Source organism: Scheffersomyces amazonensis (genome assembly GCF_036850825.1).
Source record: "Scheffersomyces amazonensis strain UFMG-HMD-26.3 chromosome Unknown RJT21scaffold_1, whole genome shotgun sequence".
In the NCBI taxonomy this organism is placed as follows: Eukaryota; Fungi; Ascomycota; class Pichiomycetes; order Serinales; family Debaryomycetaceae; genus Scheffersomyces; species Scheffersomyces amazonensis.
In genome coordinates this window covers 1,381,416-1,400,523 of record NW_027042741.1, presented here as the reverse complement: position 1 = coordinate 1,400,523, position 19,108 = coordinate 1,381,416, and the positions used below count along the sequence as shown (strand labels likewise).

The 19,108-nt window shown below is 31.3% G+C and overlaps 9 protein-coding genes across 9 annotated transcripts; 5 read left to right on the top strand and 4 right to left on the bottom strand. All coding sequences in view use genetic code 12, as the record gives it.

Moving 5' to 3' along the window:
- The first annotated feature begins 151 nt into the window (after positions 1–151).
- On the top strand, positions 152–2,066 carry SPO7 (Nem1-Spo7 phosphatase regulatory subunit). Its single transcript, XM_064880643.1, has one exon. It carries the CDS (start codon positions 361–363, stop codon positions 2,050–2,052), a length of 1,692 nt encoding a protein of 563 aa, XP_064740991.1. The 5' UTR covers positions 152–360; the 3' UTR covers positions 2,053–2,066.
- A 150-nt stretch (positions 2,067–2,216) lies between these two features.
- RJT21DRAFT_11469 (uncharacterized protein) lies at positions 2,217–4,085 on the top strand. Its single transcript, XM_064880269.1, has one exon. It carries the CDS (start codon positions 2,311–2,313, stop codon positions 3,604–3,606), a length of 1,296 nt encoding a protein of 431 aa, XP_064740990.1. The 5' UTR covers positions 2,217–2,310; the 3' UTR covers positions 3,607–4,085.
- RJT21DRAFT_11476 (uncharacterized protein) lies at positions 3,751–4,418 on the bottom strand. The gene has a single exon (XM_064880281.1). The coding sequence runs from the start codon at positions 4,226–4,228 to the stop codon at positions 3,896–3,898; it is 333 nt and encodes a 110-aa protein (XP_064740989.1). The 5' UTR covers positions 4,229–4,418; the 3' UTR covers positions 3,751–3,895.
- Positions 4,419–4,464: 46 nt separating this feature from the next.
- On the bottom strand, positions 4,465–5,607 carry MKK2 (mitogen-activated protein kinase kinase). Its single transcript, XM_064880642.1, has one exon. It carries the CDS (start codon positions 5,168–5,170, stop codon positions 4,565–4,567), a length of 606 nt encoding a protein of 201 aa, XP_064740988.1. The 5' UTR covers positions 5,171–5,607; the 3' UTR covers positions 4,465–4,564.
- A 573-nt stretch (positions 5,608–6,180) lies between these two features.
- On the bottom strand, positions 6,181–9,206 carry RFC1 (replication factor C subunit 1). Its single transcript, XM_064883224.1, has 2 exons — positions 9,074–9,206; positions 6,181–8,983 (listed from the first exon to the last, which is right to left on the bottom strand). The coding sequence occupies exons 1-2, from the start codon at positions 9,128–9,130 to the stop codon at positions 6,269–6,271; spliced, it is 2,772 nt and encodes a 923-aa protein (XP_064740987.1). The 5' UTR covers positions 9,131–9,206; the 3' UTR covers positions 6,181–6,268.
- RJT21DRAFT_117291 (uncharacterized protein) lies at positions 9,207–11,120 on the bottom strand. Its single transcript, XM_064880641.1, has one exon. It carries the CDS (start codon positions 10,991–10,993, stop codon positions 9,497–9,499), a length of 1,497 nt encoding a protein of 498 aa, XP_064740986.1. The 5' UTR covers positions 10,994–11,120; the 3' UTR covers positions 9,207–9,496.
- Positions 11,121–12,331: 1,211 nt separating this feature from the next.
- RJT21DRAFT_124051 (amino acid permease-domain-containing protein) lies at positions 12,332–14,175 on the top strand (the record flags this gene model as incomplete). The annotated part of the gene is made up of 1 exon (XM_064882774.1): positions 12,332–14,175. The coding sequence occupies one exon, from the start codon at positions 12,332–12,334 to the stop codon at positions 14,066–14,068; it is 1,737 nt and encodes a 578-aa protein (XP_064740985.1). The 3' UTR covers positions 14,069–14,175.
- A 1,401-nt stretch (positions 14,176–15,576) lies between these two features.
- On the top strand, positions 15,577–17,238 carry RJT21DRAFT_111381 (uncharacterized protein; the record flags this gene model as incomplete). Its single annotated transcript, XM_064879991.1, has 1 exon — positions 15,577–17,238. The coding sequence occupies one exon, from the start codon at positions 15,577–15,579 to the stop codon at positions 17,236–17,238; it is 1,662 nt and encodes a 553-aa protein (XP_064740984.1).
- Positions 17,239–17,764: 526 nt separating this feature from the next.
- Positions 17,765–19,105, top strand: RJT21DRAFT_4242 (uncharacterized protein; the record flags this gene model as incomplete). The annotated part of the gene is made up of 1 exon (XM_064884514.1): positions 17,765–19,105. One exon carries the CDS (start codon positions 17,765–17,767, stop codon positions 19,103–19,105), a length of 1,341 nt encoding a protein of 446 aa, XP_064740983.1.
- Positions 19,106–19,108: the final 3 nt, after the last annotated feature.

Sequence of the window (19,108 nt, the reverse complement as noted above, 5' to 3'; positions counted from 1 at the left end):
GGTGGGTCCAATGTCGCGGTGACGACGCAACAATAAATAGTGTAAGTTAGTGTCTGTCTCTTCCCGACATTTTACTGATCTCGTGACTGAATGGGGAAAAAAAAATTAAAATTATATAAGGTGAACATAGGGAAAATAAACAGGTGAAATAGGGTAAAGGTTTAATAGGAATATTACTTAAGCCATATAAACCAGGGTTTAACTAGTGTAGAATTAAGTCGCATAGTGCTACCATATACGTGCGGAACTCAGAAGTTAAGTAGCATAAAGTTTTTATGTGAAATCCGATCATCTTCAACAGATCATATCAAATATCCGAATAATTAATTCTCACTAACTATACAAAAAGTTTATTATATAATGGCTGACGGCATGCAGCCTTCAAACACCACAGATAGTGATTACTATCTATCTCCTGCAACACCTGAAGCAGCATCTATTGATAGTAGTAACGATCATATTGTTATAAATGATGAAGAAGACGATAAATCTACCACCCTTACCCCCCACCAGGATAAATTAAAGAAGCAACATCAACATCAACATCAACAATTCCAACATCCTCCAGTGACACCACCAGCTCATAAGTCATCATCATTATCTACTCGTTCCAACAATCAAGCATCATCATCATCATCGTCATTACCTCCCTTGAGTAATTACGCGTTCCTGCCTCCTAAATCTCCACTATTATCTTCCAGTGATTCTATGATGGATATAACTCCATTCAGTTCTAATAATGACGAATCATTAGATGATTTCGTAGTATATTCTGATTCTGATGGAGCATCTCAAAGTTCATTAGAATTAAGAAATCCAAATTCTGATCACCATAGTGCTGGTCACCTTGATAGTGATGATAAAAAGAAAATTAAACGAAGTCTTTCCAAGCGTTTACCGACAACACCAGGAAAATCAAATTTATTAACTACACCTAAGCGTAGTAAATCTCCAAGAAGAAAAAACTCTGGATCTTCACCAGCTGGTACTGATACTGAAGAATCTGCAACTAATACCCCTAAACCTAAGAAAAGAATACGAAGAAGATCAAATAGATCTGAACCTGGTAGTGAATATGTTGGAACTGGATATACTCTGACTCCTGCTACAGGGAAAATCTTTCGTAATTTACTTATTCTTGAAGAAAGTCTTCGAGAACAAGTACGTCAACAACGAGCATTAAGACGAAAATATCTTACATTTTTAGCAGTATTATGTTCATTAATTGCTTCAATAACTCATCATTTATTTATTATTGATCCTTCTAAATCATCAGTTGGGACTACAAGAGTCATATTACAATTTACATTATTAGCATTAATAGTTACATTAATGTTATATCATTTATCAGGAGAATATCAAAAGACTATTGTATTACCTAGAAAATTTTTATCATCAACAAATAAGGGACTTAGACAATTAAATGTAAGATTAGTTAAAATTAATACTCCATTAACAGATAAAATTATTGATTTAATTAGAGAAATGTCATTATTTTTAGTAAGTTTGATATTAAATTTCTTTCATAAAATTTCTAGTAAATCAATTCATAATAAGAATTCAAAAATTGAAGTATTTCTTGTATCTTGTCAACTGCAATGTCAACCAAGAATTGGAGTTACTGATGTTAAATTAGTATTAAATGCAAGAGTATTTAATCTTGATGTTAGAGAAGGTTGGGAAGTTTATCGTAGTGAATTTTGGGTTCATGAAGGAGTAAGAAGAAGAAATCAAATGATGAGTTTTGTTACTAATGATGGACCTAATGAATCAGGAACAAATTCTGATGATTTAGATAAGGGTAAATTATTAAAGAAAGATAAAAAGGAAAGAAGAGATCGTAGAAAATCTAGTATAACATCATCACAAAATACTTCATCAAATAATCCTACTTCAATTCCAACAACTCCAACAATTAGTCGATTAAGTGAACAAAATCTTCAAAAGTTAATGGGCGGAGCTACCATCTTGCATACTCATCAAAGTAGAAGTAGTAGCCCCTTACGAGATGGAAGTTTTAGACCTGAATCAGGTAGTGAAGTTGATATTTAATATTTAATATTTAAAAGTGTAAAGTGTAAAGTGTAAAGTGTAAAGTGTAATTTTTTTATAGTGTAATATATGTGTGGTATAACCTGTAAATTAGCAGATCAGAAAGAGAACCTGTAAAACTCCCACTATTTTTTTTTGCACTATCTAATTTTTTTTTTCTGGAGCAGAGATGAGTACAGTAATAAAAAAATATATTGCAGTATATATTGCTAAGTATTGGTAAAGCTCCGTTTATAGACAGTACTATATAGAAGATCTATGTCACAAGTTAAGAAGGTGGGAAAGCCACAGACATCCCGAAAGGGGAAGAAAGCTTGGAGAAAGAATATTGATATTGAAGATGTTGAAAGTGGATTAGAACAAGCTCGTGAAGAAGAAATAATAATTGGGAAGAAGAAGACTAATAAGAGTCAAGACAGTAATGAAGAAGAAGTTGATTTTATTATTGATGATAAACCTTCCGTATCAATTATTAATAAGGCACAAGTTAAAAAATTGAAATCTACCGAAATTTTAACTAATAAGTCTAAAGTTCCAGCATTAATTAGTAAAAATAAGAAACAAGATAAAAAGAATAATACTATACAGGGAGTTAAAAGAACAGAATTATTAAGATTAATTAAATTAAATGGTGGGAAATATAAGGAAGAATCTAAGATTCTTAATAGAATTGAAAAAGATGGATTAATTAATGTTGAAAATAGAGATATTTGGGGATCAGAAGAAGTACAAGTTACTCCAGTATCAAATTTCTCATCTACCGCAGAAGTTACTCAAGCTAAAGTTGTACCAAAGACATTGAAATATCAACCAGTTAAAATTATTGAAAATGATTTAAGTAATAAAATAATTGATGCTGGTAAATCATATAATCCTTCATTAGAGTCTTGGAAGGAATTAATTAATAAGGAATATTCAGTAGAATATAAACGAGAATTAGCTAGACAAGAAATTCAAGATTATCAAGAAAAGATAAAGGATTTAATAAATACTTTGGATGATGTTGAATCTGATAGTGATGATGATGATGATGAAAAAGATGAAAAAGATGTAAAAGATGATAATGAACATATTAGTACTAATGATGAAAATTATAAATTATCTATCAATAAACCTACCCAAATTAAGATTAAGACTAAAACCAAGAGAAATAAAGAAGCTAGACATAAACAAAGAGTTAAATTAGAACAAGAATTAAAAGATTTAAAGAAACAAGTTCAAGATTTACATAAATTAGATGAATTACTTGAGAAACAACAAGTTCAAGAACTTGAAGCTCAAGCTGAAGCTGAAAAGAAATCAGGAAAGAAATCTACTAGTGTAAGAAAGGGTAAATTATTTAAATATAATGCGGTTCTGACCCCATTAGAAGTTAAATTATCTGATGAATTAACTTCTAATTTAAAGAATTTAAAACCTGAAGGTAACTTATTCTACGATCAAATGTTAAGTTTACAATCAACTGGTAAGATTGAAACTAGAATTCCAGTTTCTAAAAGGAGAAAGTACACTCCTAAAGTTACTGAAAAATGGACTTATAAAGATTTTAAATAAGTATATATATACATACTTAAAGATTTGCATTACTTGTACAATAGACAGACTTCTTTTAAATTTTAAATTTTAAATTTTAAACTTATTTTGAATGTTCGTATAATAATAATGATAAGACGTAATATACAAAAGGTCGTATATAATATATAAAAAAATGGAAATGTTAATGATATAAAATATAAATATGCAAGACATGACATGACATATAGTCATAAAATGAAGTGATTCTTTGACCACGAGAATCTAATTAGAATATGAATATATGATAGTGATAATTAATTCCTTATGTTTATGAAAAGTCCCAATTACCAGTAACATAACCTCTATACAATCTTTCTCTAAATGTGAAGAATTGATCTCTGTATGGAGTATAATATCTTTGTAAAACAGGTGTGGCTGTCTTGAAATGATCTGGAGCTATAGGATCACTTGTCTGTCCTCGAGGTACACCAGTTAATAAGAAATCTCTCTTCATCATTCTTTCATCCCATTCATCCAAGTCATATCTATCATTCTTCCATCCATTATCCCAGTATCTAATGAACCCAACACCATGACCAGCTAATCCGAAGAAAGCAGTCATAATGGCGTAGGGTAATAACCCTTCAAATGGCACAGGCATTATTAACTCTTTGGTATGTGTGTTAAGATTTCAACTATCAATACTTAACTGTGTCGGTAGATATTGAGATTATTTTTTTTTTACGTTTGGCAGGTCTCATTTTTTTTTTGGTTGTGATTGGATGGGAGCAAAAGTCACGTGCACGAGCCTATAGTAAAGAAAGAGTAAACAGTAAAGAGTGAAGAATAGTCACTTAGTTATTATACGAATGATTTTTATTAATGATTAAATGGATAAATAATAAATAATAATAAATAATAATAAATAATAATAAATAATAATAAATAATAATAAATAAATAATGTAATGTATTGTAATGTAATAACAAACAATTACCTATCGCCATACTCGTCTAATAAATGCCTCCATATCAAGATCAATCTCTTGATACTTAGTAATCCAAGGATGTTTTAACATTTGTGTAGGACTAGGTCTTTCATTGACATTTACTCTTAAACATAAACTTATAAAATCTTTAAACGCATCAGACCACAGAATAACTCCTTCAATATCCTTTAATTGAGGTGATGGTAAACTATCATAATTCGCTACATATGCTTCAGTTTCTGGTACAGGATGTTCTCCCATAGCAGCTTCAAGAATTGTAATACCAACTGACCAAGTTTCACAATTAACTCCATACCTTTGACCCGATAATCTTTCTGGTGCCATATAATTTCTTGTACCAACAAAAGTTGAAGCTAAAGTTCCATCTAAATCTCGACTTATACCTAAATCACATAATTTTATTTGACCTTTGGAATTAAATAATATATTAGATGGTTTAATATCTCGATGTAAAATTCTTTGAGCATTTAAATATTGTAAACCCATTAAAATACTTCTGGCAATTTCACTTAAAACTCTTTCATTTAAAAATGATTCTAATGATTTAACTTTATTATAAACATCATGTAATGATCTTGAATCCATATATTCCATAGCAATACATATATTACCTTCATAACGAAAGGCTCCATAATATTTAACAATATATGGTGAATCACATCGTTCATTTATACTTAATTCAGTTAATTCAATTTTATTAGGTCCCGGTGGTAATGTCTTTATAGCAAATATTTTTGATGCAAGATTTGAATTAGTTGGCCTTATTTCACATTTTGATACCCAACCTCCAGCTCCTGATCCTAAATTCCCTGCATCTATAATTTCTTTATTTTGAGCTAAAGTTTCTAATCCTGAAGATCCTAATGCTTCAAGCGGAAGATCTCGAGGATTTGTATATAATTTTTCATCGGGAGGTCTTCTATCTCTTCTAGGATTTATCTGAGGAGGTTGAGGCTGAGGTTGAGGTTGTAGTTGAGTTTGTAGTTGTAGCAGAGGTAATTTCCTTTGAGGTTGTGAATCATAATCATAATCATTAGATTGAGGTTGAGGTTGAGGTTGAGGTTGTATATGAGTTTGAGTTTCTGCAGTTTGCGGGATTTGAATCCTCAAGTTTTGGGGTCGTCCTCCTCGAACTGGGATATTAAACATGATTGGTCTATTGATTATATGATGTGATTTTGCATGTATACGATCAACAGTAAGACAACTAAAAAAACAAAATTTATGACAATTAGTATTGGTGAATAAGTATTATGGTTTGGTTTACGGGATTTGTCTCACACACAGACTGGTATGTAAACAAAGTGTATGAATCAATACTTAGTTAATATATTCAATTGGTGATGAAATGCACGTGTCCAATGATGGAAGTATATTACAGTACAGTAATAATCTATCAGAATATATATTATGATCTGGCCGGCCAGTGTTGTATGGGTATCAGTACAATAGAATTGGGATATTGAAGACAAGTCTTGGGAGTGTAAATTCACATTGTGAAAATTGGCATTTTTTCACCGCTTCCTGTTGCCGCATTGGGATGCAGTATGGGATCTGATTACGTCAGTATTGCTATAGTATATAAGTGTATAATGTATATAAGGTATTAAGGTTATTTTGTATATAGCATATAGTATATAGTATATAGCATATATGGTATATAGTATACAGCATAGTATATATCCTACACATCTACTTCTTCTTGGTAACTTTCTTGGGCTTCGCCTTGGCCCTGGGTTTAACTTCTTTAATCAACTTATCCTTCTTAGCATCTATCTTATCTCCATCTTGTGATTCACCTTCTTCATCTTCATCTTTTGCAGCTGTATCATCTTCAATAACATCTTCATAATCAACCTTTTGTTTTCGAACTCCACCATTTCCAACAGAATTACCAGTTTTATATATGGCAATAGGATGAGTAGCAGCATTATATTTTCTTGTAAATGTTGATTTAACTTTAGTAGGAATCTTTTTTAAAATAATTTCTGATTTATCTGTTCCAACTCCAAAATCAATTATATAATCCCAATCTTCTTTGGTTAAGTAATAATAATCCATAATTTTAATTACTTCATCTATTCCTTCTTCTTGATGGTCAATTAATGGAATAGTTAATTTTTTAATTAATAATGATAAATAATCTAATCTTAATTCCTTTTTATCAGTTGAAGTTCTTAATCTTGTATGATATTGAATATCTTGTAATAATCTTTGATACTTCAGAGTCTTGGAATTTTGACCTAACCATGAAGAAAAATTCATTCTTTGAGTTACATTTCCTGCAACTTCCAGTGAAGGTTTAACTGAAGACATAACTCCATGAAATGGTAATAAACTCCATTGTTGTTCACTTGATCTAATTAAAGAATTTACTTGATCAGATAATGAAATATCATCGGCTGCAATAGCAACTCGTTCAAGATGTTGTAATGATGTATTAGTACCTAAAGGTCTAGTAGATAAATAATTTTCTTGAATCATTAATGGAGTAAAATCAATATCATTAAAATATAAATCAATTTTATCATTTAATGAATGTTTGGAATTCTCTAAATATATTTGTCCATTTAATAATCTACTGGCAATATCAAATGGTTTTAATATGGTTTGTTTCTTCCAACTTATTGAAACATCTTTAGCAGTTTCTGATCCAATTGATTTTTGAGTTTTAGATACGGTAGATAATAAATTAATCATTTGTCTAATATCATTACTAGTTGCTTGAACTAATTGTCCAATAATAGTTGGATCTAATTTAATATTTTCTCGATGAGCAATTGTCATTAATCGAGATTTAACTTCCATTTCAGAAGGTCTTCTAAATGGTAAATCATAAGTTACTCGATCAAATACTCTCATTTTTGGTAATGATCTATCATTACAAATTAAAATTATTGGCATTTTAGTAATTCTACAAAACGCTGATAAAGCTCCGGCTCCTCCATTATCACCACTTGACATACCATCAACTTCATCCATTATAAGACAAAATTTTTTATCATTTTCACCATGTTCACTATGATGACCTTCATCTTTTGATTTAAAAAATCCAACTACTGAAGTATTATTTAATGCTTCCTTTAAATTTGAATTTAATAAACTTTTAGATCTTACATCAGATGCATTTTTCTCTAATATATCAAATCCAAGAGATTTAGCAATTATATGAGCAGTACTGGTTTTACCAATTCCTGGAGCTCCACTAATTATACATGCTCGGAAAATTCCTGAACCATCAGGACCAGGATTTTTAAAATTATGCTTTGAATTATTAAACCAATTTTGTAACCAATTCTTTAATTTTTGAATTTGACCTTTATTACCACATAATTGACTAATATTGGTAGGAGCATATTTAACGGTCCATAATTTTTCTTCATCAGGAATTTCTCTAATTGGTTCTCTTGGTAATCGATTAGATGTTGAAGCTTGTTTTGTTAATTTCTCTTGTTGTAACTTTAATTCTTGTTGTCTAATTAATTTTCTTTCAAGTTCAGCATCTTCTTCCGCTTTAATTTGTTCCATTAGTTTCCGTTCTTCTTCTTCACGTTTTAATTTAGCTTTAAATGCTGCTTCACTATCACCACCTTCTGCTGGCATTTCAGTTAATAATTTTACAAATCCATCTTGATCAATGGCTTTGATTTTAAATTGTTTAATTTTTTTAACTTTAGATGGTCCAGCTTCATCACCAATTACTACTAAACTTGTTTTACTTGAAATCGATTTAGTTACTTTAGCTCCATACTTTTTGGCAAGATTTTCGGCTGTATCACGATCTAAACTTGGTAATACTCCAGTAAATACAATAGTTAATCCTGATAAACAATTTTCTTGAGCATTTGGAATAATTGGTGGTTCATTACCTCCAGTAGATGAAGTTGCCTTTGCATGAGCAAAGAAATTAAATTTCTTATCTTCGACATCTTCTGGTAAATGAGCATCTGGTATAGTAGCTAGAATATCGGCGGCTGATAAACCTCCTGAAGGTTTATATGAAGCTGGTGGAGTTTTCTCTTTCTTAGGGCTTGCTTTCTTAGGGCTTGTTTTGTTAGGAGTTACCTTAGGTACTGGTACTGGTTCTGGTACTGATACTGGTTCTGGCTGTTTAGTTACTGTCTTTCTAGGAGTAGCTGGCTTTCTAGCCGTCTTGGCTGCAGCCTCTATGATTTCAAGATCATCATCATCAAAGTCATCATCCATAAATTCATCATCATAATCATTATCTTCTGAATCTAGACTTATCAGTTTGGGTTTAGACTTAGACTTATTAGGTGATTTACTGGGAAAATACTTACTGGAAACTTTTGCTTCTTCTCCTTCTACTTCCTTTCTTTTCTTACTGACTGGCTCTTCTATATCGTCATCGATATCAATCACTTCCACTGGCTTCTTTCTCTTAGACTAGACGTGTTTTGTGTTAGTACTATTACTATTACTATTACTATAAGGATTAGACTTCCTATTTGGGCCATTGTATGAGTCTATACTTACCAGAGGTGTCTTCTTGTTAGCAGAGGCTTTATTGAAGAATTCGTCGATTCTCACCATAGTCAATTACTGAGTGGTTCGTATACAATTGCTTATACCGGTGTGAGTTGCCATACTAAGGGTTACTGAAAATTTTCAGACATTTGAATTGATCTGTACACGCGTAGTGTCTTAGTGCGCATACACACTCTCTCTCCCTCTCTCTATATATGCTACTACATATGCTACTACATTATATTATACTACATTATATTCTACTAGCTCCGGGTAAGGGTATTGTGTACTGTGTATTGTGTATTAGAGTTCTATGGAGAATGAAGTGATCTCCAACACTATATACATATAGTAAAATGCAAAGGTTTCTTTTGTTTTGTTCTTTTGTTTTGTTCTTTTGTTCTTGTTCTTTTGTTTGTTCGTTGAGTTGACTCAACCACTGGATTCCTTCTCAAGATACTCAGTCCACAACGATACAAAGCTTTGTTGCTTCGTAGCAGATCCATTGGCCGATTGAGTATTATTATTATTATTAGTTGGCTGAGTATGACTAAGACCTCCTGTAATTCGTTGAGATTCATTCCATTCTAAAAGTGCACTAATTAATTGTAAAGCTTCAAATTTCTTAGTATCACCTCTAGGGAATGATAAGAAACTTAATAAAATATTTGATATTAATTCTTTATCTATAACATTTTTATTTGATGCATCTTGAAGATTTATCATAGCCAAAGATTTTTTAAGATGTTCATTAAGAATTATTGCTTCATGTCTTAATTTCCCAATTAATAATTGTTTACTATTAATTTCCGATTTTAATGATTCTATAGATTTATTTTCTTCTTGTAATAAATTAATCTTTTCATCATGTAATTGTATATCATGTTTTAAAGATTCTATTGTAATATTAAGTTCTTCATTTATATTAATTAATTTATTAATTTCTTGTTTATTATCATTAATTTGTTGATCTTTTGATATTATTATACTTTCTAAATTAGATATCTTATTATTTAAATTAATAATATCAACTTCTCTTAATTGATTAATATCTTCTAATAATCCATCAATCTTAATTAAATTATTCTTATTTTCTAAAGTTAATTCTTGTCTAACTAATTCAAATTCATTAATTTGTAATTTTAAATCATTATTCTTTTTAATCAATTTAGAATTGGAATTTTCTAAATTATATTTTTCATCTTGTAAATCATCTAATTGACTTTGATATTCTTTTCGAATAGAATTTAAATTACTTGATAATTTATCACATTCATTATTTAATTCAATATTTTGTTCTTCAAGTATAGTTATTTTCTTATTCTCTTTGGTTAATCTTTCTATGGTTTCTTGTGACTCTTGTAATGCTTGTTCTGATTGTTTTACTTTATTAAATATACTCTTAACTGATGATAATTTATTTAATAAATTCTCATAATTATCTTGAATATGGGCCTTTTCCTGTTCTGATTGGTTAAGCTTCGATTCTAAGTCCGTTATTTTAGACTTTAACTCATTTTCATTTTCATTTTCATGGGAATGTGATTGATTATTATTAGTTCCATTAGAAGATTCTTCCAATTGCTTAGATTTGGCATCTAGTTGTATTGTCAATTGTGAGATTTGATCCCTTAGTTGCTGTATTTCTTCATTACCATTTTTCACTGAGGACCCATTGGATTTTATAGGCTCTTCGTGTGCCTCTTCATCTTGTGGTATACTTTGAATTTCTTTTTCCTTCTGATCCTCTTCTCCTTCTGCTTCTCCTCCTTCTTCTACTTCTACTACATCGTTCGACGTGCTATGGGTATCCGCTATCGTTTCAGTATCGTCAATGAGATCTGAACTAGCGGTGGAATCTACGGACTTTGCCGGCTCCGCAGAAGCCTTGGGCTTATTTACAGATTGCTTCTTCTTATTCTTCGCCATATCTCTTTACCTTAAGATCATTCGAGTATCTTCAATATGTGCTTTCAATCGCAAGTCTACTATTATTATCACTATTAACAGCGCAGTTTAAGTTTTTTTCTTTCGACCTCCAATTTTAGAATATATAAACAGACGTCACGTGAAAATCTCCAAACCATCTTTACTGTAACTTTATAGATAGTAATATTCAGGTTAAACCATTTGAATAAATGAGTAATGCTTTAGTTAGGTTATTACTTACTAAGTTAATAATTTGTTTGACTTAATTCATAGTTCATTTCATTTTTCTTTTTCTTTTAATTGTGTATATGTGGATATTTCACTTTTAGCTAAGACTTATGCTAAATTTAATTAAACATGTCTTCGAATACACTTACCCATAATAATTAAATAATTAAATAATATAATCTTATAAATATATAAATATATATCTTGGAAATATAAGGGAAGCCACACAACACAGAATTATGACTTACCAATGGTGTCATTAACTAGTACCAACAAGACGAGCAAGTTTGTTCACTAATTACAACAGGGTCAAAAGATCTCTCATTCCTCAGACAAATTTTAGTTCCACAATAAGAAAAAACTCTTGGCTTTCACTTTAATTTGAATTGACATGTTAATATAAGCAGAACTTAAAACAAGAATGCATATATTCTTCCGTGAATCTGTGGATATGGCCGGAGGCGGAAGGAAATTAATCAGAAGTATATTCTCTCTTTATTCTACATACTATACTATTTGAAATCCTTCATAATTTACTACTAATTTACCACCAACTAAAATCTATTATACTGCGACTGAATAACAACGTACTCATCTACATTTGCCGTATTGGGGTGTCCTAAATAAGCATTTACAAATTCAAAAAATTTGCGTGTAACTTATTTCTAAGCGGCGGAAAAGAGTGGCTTTGAAGCGCAATAGGGCAAAGTGCAACCAATATAATTAACAAAATAATAATTTAATTAATTACCTATTGGCCAATATTAACTTCCCAATATAATACGCTGAAACGTTCAGAAGAAAATCTTATTATTTTGATTTCAATTTGCAACCACACTTGCGATAACGGGGCCCCTCTTTAAATGCCGTTATAGCGAATTTTTAATATAATTGTGGCAGCTATTGATAACCAAACTCTAACTTACTATGCATTCTTAATTTTTTTTTCTTGTCCTATTGATTATGTTAGGGCCAAATAATAGTGTAGAAAGATTGGAAAGGCTGTAAGAGAATGGATATAAATAATCTTATAGTTCTCGTAGAAATGTAGTCAGCTTTTAATTGAACCTGAAAGGCATATCAAGCTTTAACTTGCCTATTGCTATCATTATGAGTAATATCCTTAAAAAAATATTTCATCCAATTATTGGTATTGATGAAGATCAAGAAAAGATTTTAGTAGAAAACCAGACCGATACCGATGATGAAGCTCAAAATTCTATTGGTGCTCCAGTTGAAACTACCAATCCTTTGGGTTATAATTTAGATTATGTATCTGCTTTCTATATGGTTATCCAAGGTATCATAGGTACTGGTATATTTTTAACTCCAGCAAGTGTACTCAAATCAATTGGATCAGTTGGTGCCAGTTACGTTCTTTGGGTTGCTGGTTTTTTTATTGCAATCTTTGAAATATTTGTTTATATTGAATTCACAACTTATTTTAGAAAAAGATCTGGTGGTGATGTTGCATACTTAGAACAAGCTTATCCTAAACCAGATTTTTTGATCCCTACTACTTATGCTGCTGTTTCAGTCATCTTATCATTTTCGGTAAGTTCCGCCATTGCATTTGGTACATATATTTTAAATGCTGCAGGTACTGAATCTACTACTTGGAAGCAAAGAGGTGTTGGAGTTGCCATTTTAACTTTTACAGCTATCCTTACTGCAGTCCACTCCAAGCTAAGTTTAAAACTTGCTAATATTTTAGGATTTGTCAAGATGGTTTCCATCGTATTTATTATAATAACCGGATTCGTTGTTTTAGGTGGTGGTACTAGAGTCAAAGATCCACACTCAGTTTTCAAAAATGCCTGGGAGGGATCTACTAGTGATGGTAATGCTATTGCTAATGCTATTATCAAAGTTTCATTTTCTTATGGTGGAACTCAATATGTATTTGGATTAGTAGGTGAATCTAACCCAAAGAAGACCAAGAATTTATTCAGATTCTTCATTCCAGGAGTTGTTGTGTTGGTTTTCATAATCTATATCTTGTTAATTACCACATTCTATGCAGGTGGTGGTTCAGTAAAGGAGCTTAAAGCTTCTGGAAACTTGGTTGCTGCATTATTCTTTAAAAATGTATTTGGAACTAGTGCAGGTACAAAGGCTTTGAATGTATTTGTTGCATTATCTGCATTTGGTCATTTATTAGCTGTGTTTGTTGGCCATTCAAGAGCTTTAAGAGAATGTGGTAGACAAGGAGTTTTACCTTTCTCTAAATATTGGACTTCTACTAAACCATTTGGTACACCAGTTTTGGCCGTTTTTATTACTTGGATAATTAACTTGATCGTGTTATTAGCTCCACCAGCTGGTGATGCTTATAATTTTGTGGTTGATGTTGGGTCTTATTCAGGATACTTCTTTAAGATTTTATTAGCAGTTGGATTATTGTTAGTGAGAAGACAAAGAAAGCAACAAGGTTTAGGCTACAATGGATGGAAGACTCCTTTACCATTTATTATTCTTACCCTTTTCTTTTATGTATTTGTCATTGCCATGTCGTTTGTTCCACCAAAAGGTGGTTCATTAAAGGGATCTGACGTTTCCTTCTTTTATGCTACTTATGCTATCACTACTATCGGAATCCTTCTTGTTTGTGTATTATACTACTTTGTTTGGGCGAAGCTCTTACCAAAGGTTGGAGGCTACCAACACAGACTTGTATACTATGATTTAAATCAAGGTGAAAGAGGTCACACAGTAATTAAAGTCAAGAACGAAGATTTAGCCAAGTTTGATGCTGAACATGATTCTACCGGTAGATTCATTGGAGAAGATATTGATGAATCGGTTGAAAATGTTGCTTATGTTGTTGAATCAGATAAGAAATCTTAAGATAATTTTGGTTGTAAAAAATTTAGTTTAGTACGACATAATTTGCGACAATATATGTACGTCATTTTATTTAAATCTAATTAGGAATTGTGTCCTGCACATCGAATAAAACCTTCGATGCAATGCACCTTGGGCGACCCCTTCTTTCGAAGGATGTACGAGCGCTTTCAACATACGTTAGCCTCAAATAATATTGTAGTCATTAATAATTTTTACATTTGCTTAATTGGGCGGGAATTCTAAGAATGTAAGATTGTAAATCATTCCGGTTTATGCGTTATACATAAACATACAGTAGAAATGTGCCAATTTCAAGTCGCACCTGGTCCGTGACATGTCGTATATTGATTATTCTTTTATTCAATTGATATTTTGGGTATAAATAAGAGAATCTTTTATAAACGAGGAGTATATGGATACGGGTTTTGGTTATTCTATAAATAAATACATAGATAAATTAAAATTATTGAGGCATAAATAATTATGCGAGTGAAAGGAATCATATGAGCTCTAGACCCCATGAATCTTATCAACATATGCCACCTAACGCTACATATCGTATTATTTATATTGATTATGGTTTTAACTATTATTATTAATTATTATTATTGTTATTATTATTATTGTATTATTTTGTGAATAAGAATCAGGACTGGTGAGGATCTAATTGTCTGACATCATTAAATCTCTCCCACACAAAGATAAAATATAGAGTATAAGCTCAATCCATATTCCAGCGTGGCACTTACAATGATCATACTTTTTAGCAATTAAGATTCACACATTGTACCTAAGTTAGAAATAGACCGATAAGTAAAAAGCTTACCATCTCCAAATTTATTTTAAGCAATATTGTTCTATAATCGTTAATTACACTTCCTATTTGGGCCGGCTTCCCACAAAGAACGAAAAAAAAAGAAATAAATTCCCACAAAACCTGGAAACCATCCACACCGCAATACTTAACCAGGATTTTAAGGGTACTATACAAAGAGGCTAGGACAATCAACTCGAAATTCAAGCAATGTCAATAAGGAATTTAGGCTAGGACTTGATAGATATACCAAAAGTGAACTTAATTGAGAACTGAGATCAGTTACAATTGACCGGAATAAATCCAGTAGAAACAACCCTCTAACTTGTCATTCCATAGCAATCTGAACATATCATTTCACAAAGCTTTTTTTTGCTATAGTCTTCACTTGTTAGAAATAACTTCTTTGGCAAACACCTATTTCATCTTCATTACTCCTTACAACTTTGCATCTTCTGGATTTCCAGTTTGTTCAAAGGTTATCTAATGCATCAAGAAAACTATTATTTTGATAACCTTACAATTTCGATCTAGACATTTTCATTCGAATAGTTTCCTTCAATATTTCAGTATATGATTTGTATTTTACGTGGTTTTTGGTTATTGTCTTGATTGTTGTTTCATGTTCGTAATTCATCGTTAAAGTTTGATTTTCTTGTACTACTTTCCTTAATTTTTAACATATTATAGCTTAATGTCATCATCTATGAGTGTTAATGCACTCATAGGTAAACAAGATGATCCACCATCCTCCTCTTCAAGACAAGAAGGACAACAACAAACTTCAACTCAGCAATTACTACAAACTCCAATCATACCGCATCCTCAATCTACTCCAGTACAATCATTCCCTGAATCAACTCCAAATAAAGATCCAATATCTGTAACTACTCCACTGTCAACAATTAAGAATATAGATCACACAGGTTTATTATCTGTCTTAGGACCAGAAGTCTCACATTTTCCTTATTCAGAACAATCATATATTGAGTTAGTTAAATTTAAAATCGAACAGGAAAGAACTAAGCAAGATTACTATAAAGTTGAAATTGCAAATAAAAATCTATCGATCATTGAAACAAGTTTGAAAGCTCAGATACCCTTAAATTTAATCCCTCTAATGTGTGTGGGGAATCAGACAGTTATAGATATTCAACTGCTTCAATCACAAACTCAACAACCCCTTCAGACTCAAGGCCAATCTCTGTCTCAAATTCAAGCTCAAATTCAAGCTCAAACTCAACAACAACCCCAATATATACAAGTACATACACAACCAACAACATTACAGACAACAACTCAACAACAACTTGGGCAACCAATTCGTCTTCAAACCATTCCATCTCAAGCTCCAGCTCAATATTCAGCGAGTCATAGTCGATCTGGAAGTTTCCAAGATTCTTTAAATGCAAATCCAATACCTCCTATGAATTATAGATTTGGAGGTACTTCATCTTTAACTCCTACTCCAGTTTCCACTGCATCAAAGAGACCATTATCACCTGCCAAGATAGGAGCTCAAGCTGTGGCTAATTTATCACAGCCTACTATTTATAGAAATACTCCATCTTCAAAGAAAACAAGATCTTCATCTCTGCATCAAAGACATTATTCAATGCCTTCTGAACCGTCCTCATCTAAGAGAACAATTGAAGCAATAGATACTCAAAATCTACTGCCAATAAAACAACAACCATCTGATCAAATTTTGCTTCACTCACCTTCAGGAGCCACATCAACCATTCAAGTTAAACCAACGCCTGCCCAACCCCTTCATAAGCAAAGCAAGTCGAATCAACCGCCTTCTCAAGAATCAATGACATCTTTTCAACATATAATTCAATTCCATCATTGGAAGCCTGAAAGTCCACAATCTTCTACGGGTGTACCTCCTACAAATTTGCCACCTTCTACTTCTTTTAAATCTCAATCACCATTACCTTCTAGTTCAGGTGCGCCTAATCATAAAAGACATAAATCAAATGCCGATAATATGTCAATTGATCTTACTAGCTCCACTGAACTTAAACCTCCGGTTCAATATACTCCAACAACAACAACATCATCATCATCTATTATGAATAGATCATATAAATCAGAATCTTCCAAACATTCAATAGCATTATCAGAGGATATAGAAGAAGAGGAGGACAGTGAAGAAAAAGATCGTACTAAACAGGATGAAGGTGATATGTCAATTGATTCAAGTGCAGATATATCTGTAACTAAAATAGTACCTAGAGGTAATGGTGAAACAGATTCAATGGCAAATCCTCCCAAATTACCAGGTCACGAAAGACAACAACTGAACATAGGTAGGTATCCCCATGATATACTATCGCCATCCAACAAATAGGTGTCTACACCTTTGGTTATTTACTTTCACTAATTTATTTATATACATATTTTATTATCCTCCGGTTCACATATTTACTTAAAAGTCTTTTCCGTCGCATATACTTCATTTTATACCCCCTTCCGTTCACTTCTTCAGTTTTTACAGTTTTATTTCATTGGTACTTCTGTTATTTGCTTTTATCTTTATTTATGTTAAGTATTATTATATCATAATTATTATAATTATTATTATTATTATTAGTTGTAGTTGTAGTTGTAGTTGCAATAGAAATAAATTAAAGTTAATTATTATTAAAGTTAATTGCGCTTGAGTTGCAGCCATTATGTTTGTGCATACCTGCATATAAATACGCCATTTCCAGATTAGGCAAAACTCTAATTCTACCCCAGAATAACTAAAATGTCGTCCGATGATCGTTCGATGTAAATACAATTAAATATAAGTAATATATGAATGAATTTGATAAACCAATAGGATTATGAATAGAATGAGTAGACACAGACTAAGTCTATCTCACTCTACGATGAAGTTGATACTTTCATTGCCTCATAAGCAGAAAGCAATAATACTTAAAAAGGTTAAAATTTTGTATTATCTTGTAGTGAAAGTACTTTTAAAGAAAGGAATTTTATCACCATCTACTAAGAAATCATTCTTATTGGCATATCTGTATGTAATACTTCCAAAATTAATTAGAAAAATTACCCTGTTAATTCTTAATGGGAATTATAATGAAATATTTACTACCATTCGTAGTATTTTAACTAGAAGTTTACATTTTGATAAATTTCCTTTATTTATTGCTAAATTAATAACTATATTAAATTTAGCTAATTTTTTACTTCTGCCAAAAATTCCTAATAAATTATTATTACATTTAGTTTCTTCATTTTTGGCTGCTATATTAACCTATCCATCTTTCCAACGTCATCTAATTGAAAAAAAGGATCGTTATTATACACTTGATTTAACTTTAACATTAGTGGTTAGAGCCGTTGATGCATTAATATTTTCACCTTACTTTAATGAAGTAGGTGATGCAGTATTATTCATTTTAAGTTCTTATGTTATAATGGAAAGCTGGTATTTCCACCCTGAGAAACTAACTCCGGATTATCGAAAATGGATATCATCAGCTGCAGATATGGATGAAGATATTCTTCAAGGTTTCAGATATTTAAATGATGGTCTGGTAAAATATTTAAATGATACAGATACAGAAGAAGATGTACCAAAGAAACAAAAGTATTTTGAAGAATTTTGTATAAAATATGGTAAGAATCCAAAGTTAGGAGATTTATCAATTCAAAAGAAATTACCATGTGAAGTTGTTCATTGTTTCACTTATGAGAATTGTGAAAGGCATGCACTCTATAGATTTATGAGGCTGTTTAAGATGTCGTTAAAACTCTATGGTTCTGTTAATGTATTACTCTGGATTATGTTTAGAAGGTTTAAAATGCCCCTAAAGTACATAAAGAGTACTATAAGGTCAGCAATATTTCTTGCATCATTCTCGACATTAGGCTGGTATGGATTATGTTTAGTTAGAAAGGAAAGATTAGCACGTTTATTCCCTAATGTTTCACAAACTACCTGGGATTTATTAGCTCCCAAAGTAGGAGGGTTACTTTCGGGTTTCAGTTGTTTTTTGGAAGCTCCAAGTAGAATAAAAGAATTATCATTGTTTGTAGCACCTAGAGCACTTGGTACATTTGTTTCTCCAGAAATTAATGATAAGAATTTGTTTTATGAATCTTTAGCATTTAGTATAAGTTTTGCAATTTTGGTTGCCTTTGCAAAGGAAAAACCCGGTAGAGTTAGAGGATTGGTTGGTAGAGCTTTACGTATTATATTTAATTAGGTA